General features: G+C 39.1%; 2 protein-coding genes across 3 annotated transcripts in view; one reads left to right on the top strand and one right to left on the bottom strand.

Moving 5' to 3' along the window:
* ANKRD45 (ankyrin repeat domain 45) overlaps positions 1–10,662 on the top strand; it is a 35,841-nt gene extending 25,179 nt beyond the window's left edge. Inside the window, exons 6-7 of one of the 2 annotated variants that reach the window (XM_087726746.1) lie at positions 6,982–7,026; positions 10,436–10,662. In XM_087726746.1, coding sequence (XP_087582872.1) covers positions 6,982–7,016 — 35 coding nt within the window. In that variant the 3' untranslated portion in view covers positions 7,017–7,026; positions 10,436–10,662. The remainder of the gene's footprint in view (positions 1–6,981; positions 7,027–10,435) is intronic. The other variant, XM_087726745.1, reaches the window with a different exon arrangement.
* PRDX6 (peroxiredoxin 6) lies at positions 1,823–19,442 on the bottom strand. The gene is made up of 5 exons (XM_087726747.1): positions 19,265–19,442; positions 11,991–12,147; positions 5,727–5,873; positions 3,895–4,041; positions 1,823–2,555 (listed from the first exon to the last, which is right to left on the bottom strand). Exons 1-5 carry the CDS (start codon positions 19,354–19,356, stop codon positions 2,430–2,432), a joined length of 669 nt encoding a protein of 222 aa, XP_087582873.1. The 5' UTR covers positions 19,357–19,442; the 3' UTR covers positions 1,823–2,429.
* Positions 19,443–21,565: the final 2,123 nt, after the last annotated feature.

Below are 21,565 nucleotides of genomic sequence, written 5' to 3'. Positions count from 1 at the left end.
CATCAATGCATTATTTTGAGGTGGTCACACAGCTGTACTCTCTTCCAACCCACATTCATTCCATGCGTGCTGGGAGATAGTGGAGATTTCACTTATTTATAGTCAAAGAACGAATACAGTCACAATCACAATCAAAAATAGTAAGATCTGTATAATTAATAAAATGTATCAAGAAATATATTTGATCATTCCCAAAATTAAACTGACATCTTTCTTACAACATCTACAATCCTATAAAATTTGGCAACCCTCCTAGATATTTGTGAATATAAACAGCAAGAATCTCACCAGCATTTTATTACTTTTAATCTGTTGCTGAATAAAAGCATTATTAGTTCAACAAGACACAGGGCACAATAATAGCAATAGCAGTTAGACTTATATACCGCTTCATAGGGCTTTCAGCCCTCTCTAAGCGGTTTACAGAGTCAGCATATTGCCCCCAACAACAATCCGGGTCCTCATTTTACCCACCTTGGAAGGATGGAAGGCTGAGTCAACCCTGAGCCGGTGAGATTTGAACAGCCGAACTGCAGAACTGCAGTCAGTTGAAGTAGCCTGCAGTGCTGCATTTAACCACTGCACCACCTCGGCTCTTTCAATAACAATAGTACAATGCTGTCTCAATCATCCCAACTCAACAGAAACACGGGCAATTTTGGGATGGAGTATGATTCAACCATCTAATGGCAGAACATTAAATCTAGCAAGTGATAATGGGTTTTCTATATGAGATGGAGTGGATGTTATTAAAATAGAGAGGTTATTTATTTGTATCCCACCTTTATTATTTTTAAATAATTCAAGGTAGCAAACATATCCTACACAGCTTCCTGCTCCTCCTGTCCCCTCAACTATGAGGTGAATTGGGCTGAAAGAGTGATTGGCCCAAAGTCACCCAGCTGGCTTTCACAGCTAAGAGTCTACTTAATCTGAAGGGTCTACTACAAAGGTTCCATTATCATGTGGAGAACTTTATTGTTGTATCTCTATAAATCAAAAATGACTATTTAATTCAAAGGTAATGCTGTCAAATCTCATTAACACCAAGAACACCAAGAACAAGAGGGCCCACAGTGATTTAAATCTAAAACTGATGCAGGAGGGGGTGCACAGGTAAACCCACCAGTGGCTGGCCAGGTTAGGTGGTCTTAATAGAATGGACCTTATAAATTCATATTAGCTTGGCTTTTCATTCTAGTGCCTTGGAGTTCCAAAGTTGACTTTTAGCTGGAGTGAACTTTCTCTCCAACTTCCTCATAAGTATTAAAAATAGGGCTGAACAGTGTGGCCAGACCCTGTAAAGGAGAGGCACAGGAAGCCAGGCGTGGGTGAGATAGAACAGAGGTAAAAACTGCTGACAGCTTAAGACATTATAGGAACTTCCCCTTTTTTGAAATGTCATGCTTTTCTCGTGTATGGAAACGCCTTGAGAATGCACCGTGTGGAACACGGCATAAAAGTAGCATCCTGGGCAGAGCCCAGGCAGTTCAGATTTTGGTGTGTGAACACGCTGCACTCGATGCATCAAATAAACCTGTTTCTCTCACCTTCGTGGTCTCAAGTCCTGGTAAGTAGATTACAAACCTCAATCTGCTGCAACAAAACTATGCTTTTCTACATCACCAGGGCCCAAATGAACTAAACATTTTTCCATAAAAATTAAAATAAGCAAATCATTAGCCCAGAGATAGAATATTCCATGCTTCTACTAGATGTGAAGGGCAAAACCTGTTTTTAGAAAGAACTTGAATGATGTCCTGCATAAATTCCATTGTGTTGGACGTATTTAAGAATTGCAATAACAACAGTAACACATTAATATGTTAACTTGATTTATTTTCTGAACCAGCTAAATAAAAGATGTCATCTTTGTTAAATCTATTCCATACCTCTGCTTTAATCATTCACAATATTAACGTACGTTTTTCTGAATTAGGCTCTTAATACAGTGGATTAAAATGGAAGTCCCAAATACAAGTACTAGTTTATTCAATTTATTTTGTAAACTGAATCCAAGAACCTTCATTTCTGATAATCTTGGAAACATAATGCAAGATGTGAAACGTTTTACACATGACAGAAATTGATTCCCATTAATTAAAAAATATTAATCCGCTGATCATGAATCATATTTTATGTGGCTGGAGAATAGAAAATACATTAAAGAAAAATCTGTACTGTTTTAAAAGTGGTAAATTCAATTCCAAGAAGAAGGTGAGGAAAACTGATTTCATTTGAACAAAACAAGCCTAAACTGATTAGCTGAAGCTGTAAACCACACCAGTCACTGGTTTAAAAGAAATTAGTAGATACATTGCTTCCATTTTGCCACAGCCTCTTAAAGTATATTTCCACACATTTAAAGCAACCAGTTCTGCAAAATCCCAGTGATAGCATTCTGTTCACATGATTTCTCTTCACAATTACTATGGAGTGGTATAACGAAGATAATTCTTGCCCGATGGAAGTTGCTTAGTGCAAATCTCTCCTGGAAACAGCTTTTTGGCTTCTTCATCTGATAAGCTTGGAACAACCATGACCTTGTCTCCAGGCTCACAAGGAAAAGAAAAGAAAAGTAAATTAGTAATAATTTTACTAATCATTCTTATCTGGGTAGCCTTGACCCTTCAGTCAATGAATCAGACTGCATACATGAAACACATACTATCATCTTCCTAGACATATGTTATTGAAGCTGGATTGCATATATTACTGCATATATTCTACATTTCAAATTATGATTTGACGTTTCTACAGCTGAAATATCTAATATGTTTCATGTAGTTGACAGAATAGTTATAATGCATAAGTCTAAGACCAGGATTTAGTTTTGTACCTCTTTATATCACTCAATCCAAAACAAGAGAAACACTTCAAGCATTTTGTTAAAACTATCTGTCCTGGAAATGCAAAGATAAAAAGAGCTCTTGTCACAAACTCCTACAAAAGGAATCTATAGCTAAATAAAGGCTGCTGATTTTGTCTCATAATACCTTGATATTTAAAATAATTTACAAAACTAGATGCTGTGTGTACACAGAAACAGACAAAATACAAAACATTCCTCCCCACCTCATCCTGCAATAAAACATATTGCCAAATTGGAATATTCTTCCACAGATATTCAAAACGCTTCTCACAGAATTTTTCAAACATAAATAAAATTTATCAAGATTTCACAAGGTTCCTTGATCATTTTTTCCTCCCCCTGCTTTTAAAAAAAAAGGCATTTTCAGCTGATGAACTTAGGGGCATTATAGAACCTGCATTAGGAAATCCATATTTCATCTTTTAAATAGGTTTTGGGAAAAATAAATTGTATCAATGTGGCAAATTCAGGTTACTCTGATAAAACTACCCCAAATGTTTTAATGCACACAAAAATATTAATGGAAATGCTGACAAAAATCCATATTTCATCTTTTAAATAGGTTTGGGGAAAATAAATTGTATCAATGTGGCAAATTCAGGTTACTCTGATAAAACTACCCCAAATGTTTTAATGCACACAAAAATATTAATGGAAATGCTGACAAAAATAAAAAGGCTTACAAGCCTAAACTGGAGTACACTTGTAAGAAATTGAAGATAGCTTATAAGAGATTATGGGTGGAGAGTCCAATTTATTAGAGGGCTGTCATAAATATATCTAGGATTTTTAAAAATATCATCAGGACCAGGAACCCTTCCATTTAGGACAATGATAACTGTAATCTTCTAATACTAAATTGTACTCTCAGGAGATCTTTCTCTGATAACTTCATGAAGGTCATTATCCAATCTATTTGAATCTTGTATTTAGCAATTATAGAAATATCTGTTTCTTCAAAAACCTTCACCGAATCAGAATAAAACTTTAGATTAAATGGATTTATATAAGTAAACATCTACCTTCCAGTCAACAGGTGTAGCAACTTTCTTAACAGCTGTTAATTGCAAGGAGTCAACAACTCTTAGAATCTCATCAAAGTTTCTTCCAGTGGTTGCTGGGTAGAGGATAGAGAGTTTCAGTTTCTTATCTGGGCCAAAAATAAATACCTGTAGGACAAAGTTACAGAATTGTAAATAACACAAATGATCTTCTGTGGAATTATATAATTCCCCAACTATTTAGTGTTACATTTTTTTCTATGATAAATAGCAGATGTTTTGAGAGACAATGTATTTAATAAAATGTAATTCTTGGATAGGAATTTCCCACATAGCCTTTGAGGCTAAGTTCTTATCCAAAATCATTTATCCAGTATCTGTAATCCTAAACCGGTCATGATTGTGATAGGTTTTATCATTAAAATGAGAAATATTTATATGATTACAACTGTTATGTAAAAAAGAAATTTGAGACATAGATGGGAACTTTCCTGAGCAACTATTCTTTTGAAAGGTCTCACTCGCCATCTTCAGGCTGGGTTTTGGGCTTAAAGTGTGGTTGGAGCTGCTGTCTTTCTATAAATCTTGGTGTGTGTGTGTGTGTGTGTGTGTGTGTGTGTGTGTGTGTGTGTAGTGCTGGCTTTGTTTCAGTAAGTGGAATGATTGGTTGTGTGGTTGTATGATGATTGGTAGATTGGTGCTGACTGTGTGCCCGTTGTTGTTTCGTGTTGTAACGGTGTGGGTGGTGGGTGGGGCTCGTTTGTTGACTAGGGTTGGTTTCCAGATGTCTCGTAGGCGGGAGGTATCGTTGTGTTTATTCATGTTGTGGGGGTGTTTCTCTATTTCGATAGCTTCCATAATTATTCTCTTGTTGAAGTGTTCAGTTTTGGAGATTTACCTGGCTCCTTCAAAATTAATTTCATGTCCTGTAGCTTTAAGGTGCTGGACAAGGGAGGACGTTTTTTCTTTTTTTCTTACTGTGTTCTTGTGTTCTGCAATGCGTGCATTTATTTGTCCTATGTATATTTCAGGGCAGATATATATCTTCTCCACAATATCAAGACAGCCTTCTATATATATATATGGTATGCCCAAATATGGGAGGGAGCATACTGCTTCCCTTTTCTATCTTTCGGCTCACCCTAGGAGCCATCCAGGCAGAAAGCCATTTTTTTATGTTGCCTTTGTTACATTTGTGATTGCATTTGTGCTGATAAATAAATAAAGGGATTTATTTATTTATCAGCACAAATGCAACACAAATGTAACAAAGGAAACATAAAAAATGGCTTTCTGTCTGGATGGCTCCTAGGGTGAGTCAAAAGACAGAAAAGGGAAAAAATGGTGTGGAAGGGGAAAGTGTGATTTTTTTGGCTGGAAACCGATTTTGTCATGGTCACAAGCATTTGTGTTCTACTTTACATTCAAGCACGCGTGCACACACACACACTAAAAACATAGCACAAAGGGAAGATTAGTAAATATCATAACAATTGAAAGATTAGAGGAGAATCTACCTGTCAACATATTTCATTTTGAGTTAATCACAAATGGAAGTCGGCAAATATGACTTATTACTCTTCTCAGTTCCTGAAATCTATGGTATAGAATTGAATTTCTAAATAATATTACATGTTAGTCTAATTTTATTATTTCACAACCCATTTCATTCTGATTAGATATGTAAGCAATTTTATTTCTTGCAGACCCGCTCTTTGGCCACGTGGGGAGACCTGATGGACCACAGGTTTCTCATCTGGTTAAATAATAACAGAATAAATAGAAATAAGGCAATAAACAGTACATAAGCAACTGAGAAAGCAATGTTAAAGGGGCAATGCATAGATATTTACCACACGAGCGGTCAAAGGCATTCCATCTTTGTCTAGCTCATCTGGATCCAGCATGCCAAGTTCAACTGAAAGTTTCCGTTTTAAATCAGCAATTATTGGGAAAGGGAGTTTGTCAACAGGCTTTTCACCGTTGTAGGCATTGATGTCCTGCAAAAGGGGAAAGTTTAATGTTGTATTTTAAGAGCCGAGGTGGCGCAGTGGGTAGAGTGCAGTACTGTAGGCCACTTCAGCTGACTGCTATCTGCAGTTCAGCGGTTCAAATCTCACCGGCTCAGGGTTGACTCAGCCTTCCATCCTTCCGAGGTGGGTGAAATGAGGACCCGGATTGTGGGGGCGATATGCTGACTCTGTAAACCGCTTAGAGAGGGCTGAAAGCCCTATGAAGCGGTATATAAGTCTAACTGCTATTGCTATTGCTATTACAAATTTGTTCAATTATAATTAGTACAAAGCCAACTCTGAACAAAAACATAGTGCTATTTCATTTAGTTATAAAAACTTTGTTCTTAGAAGCCTTCCATTATTATTTATAAATAACACTCAAAACTATTTAAGCCAGAGTAACACAAATAAACAGAAACGGCTTAATTTTTTAAAAAGCAAAATCCTGCAAAGAGGCAGCCTAGGTGGCGCAGTGGTTAGAGTGCAGTACCGCAGCCACTTCAGCTATTGCTAGCTGCAGTTCGGTGGTTCAAATCTCACCGGCTCAAGGTTGACTCAGCCTTCCATCCTTCCGAGGTGGGTAAAATGAGGACCCGGATTGTTGTTGGGGGCGATATGCTGACTCTGTAAACCCCTTAGAGAGGGCTGAAAGCCCTACGAAGCGGTATATAAGTCTAACTATTGCTATTGCTACCTTTTGAGATATTATATTGGTGCTAATGGAAAAAATGTAAAGTCACATTCAAAACAGGGGAATTACAGATATACTGTACATCCATTCGAGACTACCAATTTCTTCTGTGAAGTACTGACTCGCTACAGTAGTGACTTGCTCATACAAGAAGCCAATCATTAGGTTCCTGACTGAAATGGCATCTCTAGGTTCTTCCACAGGATATAAAGCAGAGAAGTGGAAAATTTAGGGCCTTAGGGCCACACTTCTAGTTAGGCAACTAGGTAGTGGTGACATACTGTCAGCAGAAGGAAAATTAAGAGCCAGAGACAAAAATAAGTTAGAAATATTTTCCATCAGTCTGGAGACAAGGCTGGCATATTTTATAATTAATCTAGATATATTTTATTGTTAACACAGGTGGACAAGACCCTGTTGTCAGCAAAAAAACCTGAATGATTTTTGGTAAGTGAAATTTTGATCTAAATGTAGGTTATAGAGCACAGCCGGCCAAATTTTAAAAAATGGATTAGACAATCAGGAAATCTCTGGATAGACTAGACTAGAAAATTAAAAAAAATACTTCCTGGAAGAAGATAATGTCAAACGATTTCTGTACTATTATAGGTAGTCCTCAACTTTCAAATTTAACAGAGACTGTTCATTATAATCAGAAGTTGTAATGACCATAAAGTGGGTCATTACCTAGTCCAGTGTTTCTCAACCTTGGCGACTTTAAGTCCTGTGGACTTCAACTCCCAGAATCCCCCAGCCAGCTGTGCTGGCTGGGGGATTCTGGGAGTTGAAGTCCACAGGACTTAACGTCGCCAAGGTTGAGAAACACTGACCTAGTCCAATTTTATGATCATTTTTTTCCAATGGTCATTAAACAAATCACAATGGTTAAGTGAATCACTAGTTGTTAAGCATATGTCTTGGTCGTTAAGTAAAACACTTGTTCTCTATGGAGCATTTTGCTGAAAACTGGAAGCAAACACGCGTTTTCAGCAAAGTTGTAAATTATGGTTAAATGACCATGGGGTGCTGGAAATGGCCATGAATGTGGGGTGACTGCCAAGTGTCCAAAATATGGTCATGTGATCATATGGGGAGGGGCTGGCCATTAAAACTGGGTCATAGATGTCTTAGGAGGTCAATTGTAACTTTGAAAAATGGCTGGTTTCAAGTCAAGGACTACATAGGCTCCCTATAATCAGCAGGAACCAAACTTGATCCAAGAAGTTACTTTACATGTTTCCAGGACTTCTTCTCAAATGTCCCATTATCCACAGGGCAAGGTTGAATCCAATGGCTGGAGCACAATATGAAAAATCATATATTATTTTAATTACCTTCTAAATGTACTAAGATGTAGACCGATCAGATCCCACAGATTAGGCCTCCTCCGAATTCCATCCGCCGGCCAATGCCGACTGGCGACTACCCGGAGGAGAGCCTTCTCTGTGGCTGCTCCGACCCTCTGGAACGAACTCCCCATAGGGATTCGAACCCTCACCACCCTCCAGGCCTTCCGCAAAGCCCTTAAAACCTGGCTATTCCGACAGGCCTGGGGCTAAAGAGCTTCTGCCCCCCTCCTCGAATGGTATGGTTGTTGTGTGTTTTTAAATTGTGTATTCTTTGTTTGTCTTTTTATCCCCTGTCTGTACCCCTCTCCCTGACTAAATTGTGAGCCGCCCCGAGTCCCCTTCGGGGAAAGGGCCGGCATATAAATGAAATAAATCCTAATCCTGATGTGCCCCAAATAATTCATATAAAAGGTAGAGTAGGCAGAGTATCTACAAAAGATTGAGTAGGCAGTAGCAGATGTGACAAAATAAGTATATTTTTATGTGTTTTGGGGAAGGGAAAAAGCAAAACCAGTTATCATGGATGATGCTACTGAACATTTTCGCTTTTTCTCATTTAATAATTTGTCTAAACTTTATAAACTTTTAAAATGTCATTTTAATTAAATAACGCCAGCTTTTTGAATGCTGCTTTTTATGCATAAGATTTTAATTGAAAGTCCGTATAATTTATTGATCTGCAGCTACAGCTGTATAAAGTCAAATTTGCATGCTATCTCTTAAAAAAATCCCACATACAAATAATTTAGTGACTTCATCCAATGTAGGGAACATCTTGAGATTCCTTTGAAGAGTCAACCTACTCATTTACCCACTATGTATTAAAAAAGAGACAAGCAATTTTTATTTTCCTTTTTTAGAAATCAGAGATGACTTTTTATTTTAGGTTTCATACACTGTTTTCAAGCAGTGCATAGGCAGTGTTTCTTTGTGCTCTCTAGAAAAGGAATTGTCTTTCAACTATCTGGAAAAACAGCTGAACAATGTTTTTAAAAAAAATGTGTAAACAGCAGCAGCATAACAGTAATGTTATGTCATCTAATGTTACTAAATACTTTCAATAGATCGAATAAAAGTTTTACACTGCTGCTCTTCAGTTATTTATTATTTTGTATATACGAAATTAGTTATTGTTTCTGTAGAAGCATTTATTTCCATTTTTAAAGATTTTTAAAGAAAGATAACAGTACCTCTGTAACCTCTGGTCACCACCATAATTCATTCCATAACTTTGGTCGCAAGCCAATTTGGTCGTGACCTGAACCTAACCAAAATTAGCAGTTAGACTTATATACCGCTTCATAGGGCTTTCAGCCCTCTCTAAGCGGTTTACAGAGTCAGCATATCGCCCCCACAGTCTGGGTCCTCATTTCACCCACCTCGGAAGGATGGAAGGCTGAGTCAACCTTGAGCCGGTGAGATTAGAACCGCTGAACTGTAGATAACAGTCAGCTAAAGTGGCCTGCAGTACTGCACCCTAACCACTGCGCCACCTCGGCTCTTAATTAAAATTAATGCAGCAGCCACTTATGGGTCACTGTTGTTTGTAAACAAACAGGAAATTTGGCGCTTACAATTTGGTTGTGGTCAGAAGCATTCATTCTACTATGTGTATAAGAATATATAACTTGTCATAAATAACTAAAGAATAATGAAGTAGTTAAATATGCATAACAAAATGCATTCTTGGGTTGAATTTGGTCTGCACTTCAAGCTTAAAGAGCTTTGAAAGTATTAAGAAGTGTAGAAATGTTTAGCAGATACTAACACTGACAAAAATGCAACTTCATGACAAGTGAGCTATGTGTTTATATTCTAAAGAGGCTGTCCTTTCTATGTGTTTTCAATGCAACAAACTGTCCTATCATGCTGGTACAACAAATGACTTAGCACATGTGGCAGTTTTGATACAGGCATATCCAAGCTATTTTTAAAAAAAATCTAGAATGTATTAGAACACTGGAAAGGGTAATTATAAATTTCTCATGAAGTTCATTTATTTTGACACATAAGAGCCGAGGTGGCGCAGTGGTTAAATGCAGCACTGCAGGCTACTTCAGCTGACCGCAGTTCTGCAGTTCGGCTGTTCAAATCTCACCGGCTCAGGGTTGACTCAGCCTTCCATCCTTCCGAGGTGGGTAAAATGAGGACCTCGATTGTTGTTGGGGGCAATATGCTGATTCTGTAAACCGCTTAGAGAGGGCTGAAAGCCCTATGAAGCGGTATATAAGTCTAACTGCTATTGCTATTCTTATAAGGCTGCATTACTGCCTGCAAAATAGAAGTCAGTATGATTGAATGCTGCAAATGGTGAGGCAGGAAGCCACATTTTCAGGTTGGACACAACCCTGTTATATAAATACTAACTAGGTGTCTCCCAATCTTTGAGGTGAGAAGAGAATGATCAAATTTTTGTACACTCAAAAACCTTGGAATTTTAAAACCCTAATACCAACTTTTCTGTCGTGTTCAATCTCTATTTTTAATGGCTTTTATCTTGTCTGCAGGAAATCAACTCATCAAGCATGCAAACACGTCCTGTAATCTAGTTCCTGAACAATGGCTTCAAAGTTAGGATAACCAAGATTTATTGTTGTTCCCATTGTGAAAACTGACGTCAAATGTTAATGTATCAGCATGAAATCAAATCTACTATTCTGTAAAGAGAGTAACTATCAAAACAGACTTAATGCTTTTTATTTTTAAAAAACCAAAATATATTTGATTCATACAACTTACTGTCTTTACTATTTTTTTATTTTCTCTTCTTACACTTTTTCTTAAAAAATTGCTTTAGAGAGCCGAGGTGGCGCAGTGGTTAAATGCAGCACTGCAGGCTACTTCAGCTGACTGCAGTTCTGCAGTTCGGCTGTTCAAATCTCACCGGCTCAGGGTTGACTCAGCCTTCATTCGTTCCGAGGTGGGTAAAATGAGGACCCGGATTGTTGGGGGCAATATGCTGACTCTGTAAACCACTTAGAGAGGGCTGAAAGCCCTATGAAGCGGTATATAAGTCTAACTGCTATTGCTATTGCTATTGATAGGTATGCTTAAACCTGTTAAGCCAGCCCACATTTTAGTGTTCACACCTGAACTATGATACAATTACAATGTTGATAGGAATTATGGTCCATTATATTTAAAGGAAATATAATCCTGAAGTTTGGGGCCTGAAACCTCAGCAACAGTTTTGTTCTTTTATTTTTTTCACATTTCTATACAGACAGAACAGTGAAATAATTCTTTAGGGATACAGTACCTATGAATATTGGTCTGTTTACAGATAATTCTCTGACGTTCATTAGGCTTCCTATTGCAGGATATATATTAAATAATAATCTTGAAACAATGGTTTCTGAAATTAACTTACTTAAATTACACACAATTTACTCACAGTTAATTTTTTATTTGTAAAGATTATAATGAATGTAAAACTAATGTTGAAGAGAGCCAAGGTGGCGCAGTGGTTAAATGCAGCACTGCAGGCTACTTCAGCTGACTGCAGTACTGCAGTTCGGCTGTTCAAATCTCACCGCTCAAGGTTGACTCAGCCTTCCATCCTTCCGAGGTGGGTAAAATGAGGACCCGGATTGTTGGGGGCAATATGCTGACTCTGTAAACCGCTTATATATAAGCGGTATATAAGTCTAACTGCTATTGCTAAGTTTTCAGTGTCTTCATAATAGAACTACAGAAGAGCATCAAGAGGCTCAAGGCCAAAGGATTATCAATCTGTGGTCTTCAACCTCTTTTTCTGTGCCCTTAAAAGCCTTCTCTAAATACACTGTCACAACTTGGCACGAGGTTGTCAAATTTACTATTGTATATTCTTTCCACATTCAGATAGCAAACAGTACTCTAAAATGGCCTTATTTTTCTTTTTAAAAAAGAAAATCTGAAAATCACTGCCCAGCCTACATACACGATTAATCCTGCCCATTTCAGCAATCCCTCAAATCATTAAATGCAGACTATCAAAATGTTTTCCATGTCTCGTTGAAAGTAACATTCCAATTCTTATTCTGCCTCTTTCTTTTTGTCATTGTTTTTTCCCCACAATACCTTGCACCAAGCGCGATGGTCATTGACGTCATCAATAGAGAGGGCTATTAATTTAACATTTCGCTTGGCAAATTCTGGTGCTAATTTTGCTGCTCGACCAAGTTCTGTGGTACACACTGGAGTGAAATCCCTTGGATGAGAGAAGAGGATGCCCCATCTGAAAGAAAAAAGAATCACATGGCAGATAGCATCGAAGCCTAATAAGTCAGACCAGACTTAAAACGTTATTTCAAAGTTTGCTTTCAACTGTGAACTGGCTGGCTGAGAGGACTCGACACCAAATAGCATATAGAAAGTTTATAGCTTGGAATATTACAATTCTTCTCCTTAATTTTTACTCCCTTTTCCCCTTTTCTGATTTTTGAGCTCTACAGCTTAGCCATTTCCAACACCAGAAGTGCTAGATAAAAAGGGGTTTAAATCAGTGATGGGATTCAAATTTTTTTATTATGGGTTCTGTGGGCGTGGCTTGGTGGGCGTGGCAAGGAATGACTTGGTGGGCATGGTAGGGGAAGAATACTGTAAAATCTCCATTCCCACTCCACTCCAAGGGGAAGGTTACTGTAAAATCTCCATTCCCACCCCACTCAAGGGGAAGGTTACTGCAAAATCCTCATTCCCTCCCAATCATCTGGAACTTGGGAGGCAGAGAATAGATGGAGGCGGGGCCAGTCAGAGGTGGTATTTACTGGTTCTCCGAACTACTCAAAACTTCCGCTACCGGTTCTTCAGAATTGGTCAGAACCTGCTGAATACCACCTCTGATTTAAATCCCATATCCTGAACAAAGCCCAATGCTTTGGTTGCTAGTGATTATTGGATCTAAAAACAAAGTTATCTAGATCAGTGGTCTCCAACCTTAGCAACTTTAAGACTTGTGGACTTCAACTCCCAGAGTTCCTCAGCCAGCAAAGCTGGCTGAGGAACTCTGGGAGTTGAAGTCCACAGGTCTTAAAGTTGCCAAGGTTGAAGACCACTGATCTAGATGACACCTGGTGGGAGAAGGCATCCCACGGCAGAATTTTGGAGTCCTAGAAAGCTTGTTATGTTACTTTAGTAATTTTAGCATATTTTCCCCCCTCGTGTTATCTTTGTTCTTTCCACTTATGTTGCACTGGCCCCATTATGCAACATTTCATTTAGATCTCAGTCATGAATACCTTCTCAGTTGAAGCATTGACCAGTGCCAAAGAAATTGAAACCTTGGCAAGCCTTCATACTGTTTGCTCCTTTAATAGCTAATGCTACTTCCCACCTCTCCAAACTGGTCTGCCTGCATTTCATGGTCTCTTGCTGAAAATACACATGTACAACATAACTCAAGACATTTCCCACAATGGAACAATCCTTTGTGCAAGATCCAGCTTTTGTTTGGCAATGTGTGAGCAATCATTAAGTCAAATTTGAATAGAGCAGCGAGTTTCAATAAAAAGATTCAATAAAAGAGATTGCAGTTACATATGTGCTGCAGTTGCAAACTAACTGTTCCCCTTTTGTTACTTTTTAGAAATTAAGCATAAAAATGTTCATGAAATGATCTTTTCTTCTAGGAGCTGTGAGGTCATCTGAAACAAAATGTTGACAATTCTACACATTGTTATAGTTGTAACGCTTAGTTTAATGCCTACAATTTATGTCTTGGTCATTTTTGGCTTCTTCTGATGTGTGAACCAACCTCAAGCGAAAAATATGATTTATAAAATAATACGAGTTAGCAAATGGTTTAGCAAATAGTAATTAAAATGAAGAAGACCCGATTATGGTTTATTCAGATGCATGAATGAACTCAATTTAAAGTCACACAGAGGTCACTCATATTATCAAGCATTTGTTAAACTAAAGAGTAACTCTTAAAAAGGCAATGGTAATATAATTTCCATTCTGTACATTTGTCATCATTTCGAGATGACTTTGGATTGTTACAAATATCTAGCCGCCTGGGAAATCATCAAAACTATAAAAAAGTGACAGTTACAATATTTTGGACATGTGATGTGACACCCGGAAAAATACGACATATGTCATTTAATCTTCCAAGGAACAATTGAAGGCAAACGAGGTCTATGCAGAAGAAGAACATCATGGCCTCAATATCTAAGGGAACTGGTTTGGAAAAAAGTCAACAGCATTTTTTTTGTGCAGCTGTTGATTAAAAATAGGATCACCAACATCCGATGACGGATACAGTTGTTTTAATACTATCATCAAACATACAAAAGTCAGATGAAAATGTAAACTACATTCACATACAGAATTTATGTCAGCCAATATAGGAAGCCTTTTTTATACTCTTGCAATCGTAACAGTTTGAAGTGACCTTGGAATTCTTCTAGTCCAATCTTGTGCTCAAGCAGGAAACCTTATACCATTTCAGACAAATGGTTGTCCAATTTTTTTCTTTAAAACCTGGAGTGCCGGAGCACCCACAATTTCTGGAGGCAAGTTGCTCTACTGATTAATTGTTCTCACTGTCAGGAAATTTATGCTTAGCTCTAAATTGCTTCTCTCCTTGATAAGTTTCCATCCATTGTTTCTTGTTCTGCCTTCAGGTGCTTTGGAGAATAGGTTGACCCTGTTTTCTTTGTGGCAGCCTCTTAGATATTGGAATACTGCTCTCAGGGGTGGGTTCCTGCCAGTTCTAACCTCTTCTATAGAAGAGGTTCCACAAATCTACAGTGCTGTTTAGAACCGGTTCCAGCTCCCTCCCACCGCCCGTCCGCACATCATCAAGATGAAGAGCGAGAGGATGAATTCTGGGAGTTGAAGTCCACAAGTCTTAAAGCTGTCAAGTTTGAACATCCCTGGGGTTTTTTTCCATAAAGGGTTAGGGGTGCAAGGGTCTTGTAACTTGACAGCTTTAAGACTTGCGTGCTTCAAATGCCAGAGTTTCTGAGCCAACATTTTGGTTGCTAAGCAAGAGCATTGTTAAGTGGGTTTCACCACATTTTACAAGTTGGCCACACCCACCCAGTCACATGGCTGGCAAGCCACTTCCACAAAGCAGGCCACACCTACAGAAGAGGTTCTAAAAATTTATGAAACCCACCACTGACTGCTATGTCACCACTAGTCTTTCTTTTCATTAAACTAGACATATCCAATTCCTGCAATCATTCATATGTTTTAGCCTCTAGATTTAGTCCCTTAATCATCTTTGTTGCTCTATTCTGCACAACATGGATGGATTTCTGTTGTGGCCCGGCAGGAGCCGTTGGAGCTGCCACCAGACTTCGACAGTGAGGGGCCCTATGAGTCGGCCCTGGAGGATGTGGAGGACCCTGGACAAGGTTCCGACTCCGAGCAGGGCGCAGAGAGACTGGTTGGCCATCAGGTGGTGCCTGAGCCTTGGATCAGTGGGGAGGAGACAAGAGAGAGTGATCCAGAAATCAACAGTGAGTTGTTCCGGGATGCACGCCGTCAAGAACAACTACGTAATTACAGGAGGTAATTACACTCAGCTGGTGGTCATTAGGCTCCTCTCCAGACTATAAAAAAGACTGCTTGTGCCACACCCTTCTTGCAGAAGTCAACGCTTGGACTAAAGAGAAACGAACTTGGCAGGCTGGATTGCTGCCAGAGTTTGTTTGCATTGCTGCCAAGGTTTGTCGGACTTGCTGCCAAGGTCCTTATCTGTTTGTTTATTTGGCTTTCAGCCACCGAGGATCTGGCCTTGTTATTAAAGGACATTCCATTTTACGCTTGTCTCGGCTTTCGTTACTGAACGGAGGAGGGGGTCAGAACAGATTTCCATGTGAACTTGCTTAGCAGGTGAATATCCATATTCATCCTTCAGTATTCCTGAATTTAATATTTAATATTCCATCCTATAGCCTTGGCCTATTGGAAAGATTCATTTTGTATTCTAGTTTTTTCCAATTTGGCATCTTCCATATCGAACTTCAACTTCTGAAACTCTCATCCATCATATCCTTCTCACATTGGCTAAGAACTCTGGGTGCTAAATGCCTAATACTCTGAAAATTGCCAAACTGGACTCCAGTCAAGCAGCTGCTACAGAGAAAACAAAACTTATTGAGCAACTGGATTCTACCCTTAAAAGAGCAACCTCTGTACCTCTGAGAAAGAAATGATTTGTCTTAAAGTTGCAATTTAATAATTAACCTAAGTGATTATATCACTGATTTAAAGAAAGCAGAGTTTTGCATTCCCAGTATGATGAACAAATGTTTATTATATTCAAGCATAAATATATTGTTTTTTTATAAATCTAGTTATAAAACTATCTATTCCAAAATCTATCATTATATATTTCTTAGCCTAATAATTGATACAACCTTGAAAATGACTTCAGTTTTCAATAATCAAAAGAATATACCCATACAAATGCATGGGTTTAAGTTAGAATGTTCTTACACTAATGTAACACTGATTTAATGTCTACTTTTAAAAAGTTATAATAATTGTTATTTTTCTTCCTTCCCTCTTTTGAAATTGGATCTGAAGCACAAAAAAATTAAGGCAGGGCAATAGAGAACATTTTGTCACAGGGAAGTGGCTGGAAATAATCTTATTAGTTTGCCTTCTAATAAAATAGCTGTTCTGCAACTGATAACATTTACCATGGTAACTACTTAATAAAGAGGCATTTCCCTCCCTACAGCAACCATTATGTAAGAAGTTCTCCAACGTTCTCAGAATTCCAAATGTGCCTCCAATAATTCAAAGAGATTGCCTACTTTGGGCCAACTGTTATTGTGATATACAGTACATCCTAAACGTGACTAAGGACACAGAACGTACAGTAGCTGCACCATGCTACAGAATATATTTAATTAGGATAGAAGAATAAAGATTAAATTGAGAAACTCTGAAGCTCCCAAGCTAAGAACACTGTACCCCCTTACCAAAAGTGCAGCGCAGGAAAAATTTGCCAAGGAATATCTGATCCACCATTCAGTTCATTTTTGTGGGCAGGTTTTAGAAAATTCAAAACAACGTGAACAATTTCGCAGCATATATTCTCAGTAGCTTACTCGAAAGGTTTCTGAGAATACAGAGCTAGTTGATATATTAACTCTTTTGAAAGCCACAGTTTGTGACAATAAATACTGTACAAATAATAACCTAGGCAATGCATGCATGATTTTCTCTTTGAACCTTCTGCCCGCCAATTTCAATGGGACTTTGTATTCCAGCCTTAGGAAGTAAGAATTAAAGTCCACTTCTTTCACGATGTACATATTTCAATAAACAATTTATTCTTTTATTGTTAGACCTATTTATATTCTACCTTTCATGGTAGGTTATAAAGCCATAAGAAGATAATTATTAAAGGCACAACGATTCTGCTTGGCAGAAGAAGAGGAAGCAGAGTCAAAGTTTTCCTTGGCCTTTTCCCCTCGTTGGAATTAATTAGCCAAGGAGAAATATCCACGATTTCCATGAAAATGTTGCAGCCCCCCAGCCGCCTTCCTTAGGGCTAATTCCAACGAGGGGAAAACTTTTGACTCTGCTCCCTCTTCTTCTGCCAAGCAGAATCGTTGTGCCTTTAATAATTATCTTCTGTATGGCTTTATAAACTACCATGAAAGGTAGAATATAAATAGTTCTAACAATAAAAGAATTAATTGTTTATTGAAATATGTGCAATGTGAAAGAAGTGGACTTTAATTCTTTTTTTTTTCTGATTGAAGTGTTTTATTTTTCCAGTTTCATAACATATAAATCACATGTATACTATTACACAACCAACATCATATTGTATTATTAAATGTTTACATCAATTCATCTTACCATCAACTCCCCAAAACCAATTATTGGTTCTTCTGCTCTCCATACACCATATTTGTACCTTATCCATTGCTTTCTTCTCACTCTCTCCTCCTTCTCCCTATCTCCCCTTTCTTCCCTCTGTCATCCTTCCCTTCTCTACTTCCCCTTCCTCTCTCCTTCTCCTCTCTCCCCTTTCCACTCCTCGTTTCTTTCTTTTTTTAAAAATATACTTTGTATTTATTTATATAATATACAATCACATGTATACTATTACATAGCCAATATCCTATTGTATTAAGTAGTAATTACATCAGTTCCTCTTGTCATCAACGCCCAGAAAATAAAAACCTATTATTGGCTCTTCTGCTCTCCATACACCTCTTTCTTCTATCTCTCTCCTACCTCCTTTCTTCCCTCCAACATCCTTTCCTACTCTACTTCCCCTTTCTTTCTCCTTCTCCTCTCTCTTCATTCTACTCCTCCTTATCCTCATCTTCCCCCCTTACCCTCTCTCCTATCCCTCTCTTCCCATCTTTCTTCTCTCCTCTGTTTCCCACTCTTCCTCTCATTGGTGTATTTCTGCTTCTGAGCAAACTCCATTCTAAGTTGATGGTATGCTTCCATATCAATATACTTAACATATCTTCGTTTTTTAAAAAAAAAACTAAGATATTTTTTAAAAGTGGACTTTAATTCTTACTTCCTAAGGCTGGTATGAAAAAGGGCCTGCAGATAAATATTTCAGTAGACATTATATCAGACAGTCCCTGTCATTAATATGGAACAAAATTAAACACAACCACTACACCAAAACGCCCATTTGGCTATCTACGATGGAAGCATACATACACCCACATTTAATTAATATGGAAAACATAAGTACATATAAAGAGTTATTGAACAGACAGGGGGAGATTAAAACTAGACTAGAATTGACATCACAAGGGGCACAAGTAGAATGGTGGTCTGATTTACAGATACAGTCAAGGTTTGCACAGGATAGGAAGAAGGAAGGCATTGCCAAAGATTACACAACATTAGATAAACTTTTGATACAGACAGATAGCAGGCTGATCAAAGGGTTGGATAGATTTTTGTTGGAATACAAGCTAGAGGAGGAGCATGTCAAAGAAACGATGGGCAAATAAAATTCGGTTGCAATGTGGAATTGGCTAAGTGGGAAAAACTTTGGAAAATGGTGCAGCCCTTTTAATTGCTCTGGTGCCGTTGTGTACCCCCTTTTCCTGCTAGGGGCTCTATGCCAACTCTCCCACCAATGAAAGGAGCAAAGTGCCTATGGCACTCTAGGGCAAAGCGGTCCTATCAAAGCGAGGACCACCGAATAGAGCAGAGCAGTGGTCTCCAATCTTGGGAACTTTAAGACTTGTGGACTTCAACTCCCAGAGTTCCTCAGCCAGCAAAGCTGGCTGAGGAACTCTGGGAGTTGGAGTCCACAAGTCTTAAAGTTCCCAAGATTGGAGACCCCTGGAGTAGAGCAACCCCCTTACGCGCAGCGACCGCGGTCCCTCCCTCGTACTCACGAGTCTCCCAGGAATTCGTGGAAGCGGATGGGGCCGTGCGTGGTCTCAGCCTGGAAATTAGGCGCCTCGTCTCCCAGCAGCAGGCCCGGCATGGTCCTCTAACGTTTGCTGCAAGGGGCGCGAAGGCGACTCAGCTGCGTCCGAACACCCGAAAGGCAGAGGGGAAGGAGCGGAGGAGCAGCGGGACCCACAGAGCCTAGCGAGGGGGGCGCGGCTTCAAGGGGCGGACCCAGAGGAGGGAAACCTTCCGCCGATGGGGTTACTTGCTCTAGGTAGTAGCACGCCGCTTTTATAGTAGAGTAGGTGCAGAGGAAGGGGAGTTTGAATGGGGGCTTTCCGATTCTCCCAAGCAAGACATCTGATGTTGCATGGCGAGGCTCCTTCGCAATATTCATATAATTGCAGGCATAATTGGGGAGAAAGGCTAGAAAAATCAGGCAATCGGAAGAGCAAGTAATGCAGAAATAATAGAGGACAATTCAGCCCCAGGGAAAAAAAAATCGGGAGATGCTAAAGACTGTAAAAATTGAGTTAATAAAGCAGCCTTAATCTGGACTTGTAAAAAGGTTAAAGCATTTTGGATAAAAATATGGTGGATTATGCAAAATATTCTTAAAAAGAGAATAAAGTTTACTCTCAGTTATTCCTGTTAGGTATAAAGCAGACGTAAAGTGAGATTTGGACATTAAGGGTGAAACCTACTGGGTCAGGCTGGACAGCCTCTTAGAGCCCCTTTACTTCTATATTAAAAGCCACGAGCCCGAGGTGGCGCAGTGGTTAAATGCAGCACTGCAGGCTACTTCAGCTGACTGCAGTTCGGCTGTTCAAATCTCACCAGCTCAGGGTTGACTCAGCCTTCCATCCTTCCGAGGTGGGTAAAATGAGGACCCGGATTGTTGTTGGGGGCAATATGCTGACTCTGTAAACCGCTTAGAGAGGGCTGAAAGCCCTATGAAGCGGTATATAAGTCTAACTGCTATAGAGAGAGTTGGAACTTGCAAAAGAAACAGGAAGCCAGTGCCTAACCACATGATGTCCCTAGGTCAAAATCTATGTCAAAAGTCCAAGGTTCAATTAAAGTTCGTTAATGACACGTACTCCATAAACAAAAGGAGAAGTAAGACCCCATCTCCTTATAAGGCTTTCTCCTCAAGGTAACCACTAAGAAACGTGTTAGGTATTTCCGTGTTGCAATGCTTTTGAGAATGTATAAGAACGCGTGCTTCCATAATGAAGGTTGTTCAGAACTTGCAATGCTAAGCCATGGGGTAGCTTTCTGGGTTCCACCACAAAACCGCGGTAGACGAAAGCGCGTACGTGACGTCATCACAGCGCGACGAAAACAGCACGCTGTGAGCGGTAAACTTAAAATTAACGCGTAAATCTAAACCTAACCCCCCCAAACCTAACCCTAAACCTAACCCTAAGCCTAACCCTTAACCTAACCCTAACCCTAACCCTTAACCTAACCCTAAACCTAACCCTTAACCTAACGCTAAACCTAACGCTAACCCTTAACCTAATCCTAACCCTAAACCTAACCCTTATCTTTATGTGAATCGGCTTGCTTTAAAAGCGCTTTTTAAAGCGCCCTTTTTTCTCCGCGGTCATATTTGTCGCGCTGCTGATGACGTCAGGTACGCGCTTTAATCGGGCGCGCTTTAGTGGACCGCGGTTTTGACGAGTCACGAGCTTTCTGCACCTGGCTGCCAAATAAACTTTTCCTGTATCCTGAGAAGTCTAAAGCCTGCCATTTTCTGCAACAGTACAGTTATAGAGACTAATTTGGTTTTGAATCTTACAATGGCAGCAAGACTGTGGGTGGCGCAGTACTGGAAGAAGGAAGAATTGCCTACTATTCAAGAATGGACATTAAAAGTAACAAACTTAGCAGAGATGGCTAAAATATCAGCATATCTTAAGGACCATTCAGATGAGAAATACAAGCTGGAATGGAGAAGATGGATTGATTATATTCAGAATACGGTAAATATGGGACTAAGAAACTCCAGATAGCTTCTGAGTGAATGAGCAAGGAATGATACAACTTGTTTAAAGTTAGCTTTTCAAAAGGGGAGTTAAAGTACAAGTGAGGGATGATGCTAAAGTCTGTTAGTTTATTTTAGAATATGGTTGTTAATGTTTATACCCTATATTTGCACTGGGAGATTGGGGGGGGGGAACTGGGTTGGGGGGGGAGGTATATATTTGTAAAACTTTTTAAAAACTTTTAATAAAAAATAAAGCAGCCTTAATCGAGGACATGTTCAGTCGTAGGGCTGACCCAAGAACTTGAATCAT

This window comes from Thamnophis sirtalis, unplaced genomic scaffold (genome assembly GCF_051295495.1).
Source record: "Thamnophis sirtalis isolate CommonGarterSnake01/CBP01778 unplaced genomic scaffold, rThaSir2_p1.2 scaffold_12, whole genome shotgun sequence".
In the NCBI taxonomy this organism is placed as follows: Eukaryota; Metazoa; Chordata; class Lepidosauria; order Squamata; family Natricidae; genus Thamnophis; species Thamnophis sirtalis.
The sequence above is the reverse complement of the archived record's forward strand: the minus strand, read 5'-3'. Positions and strand labels throughout refer to the sequence as shown.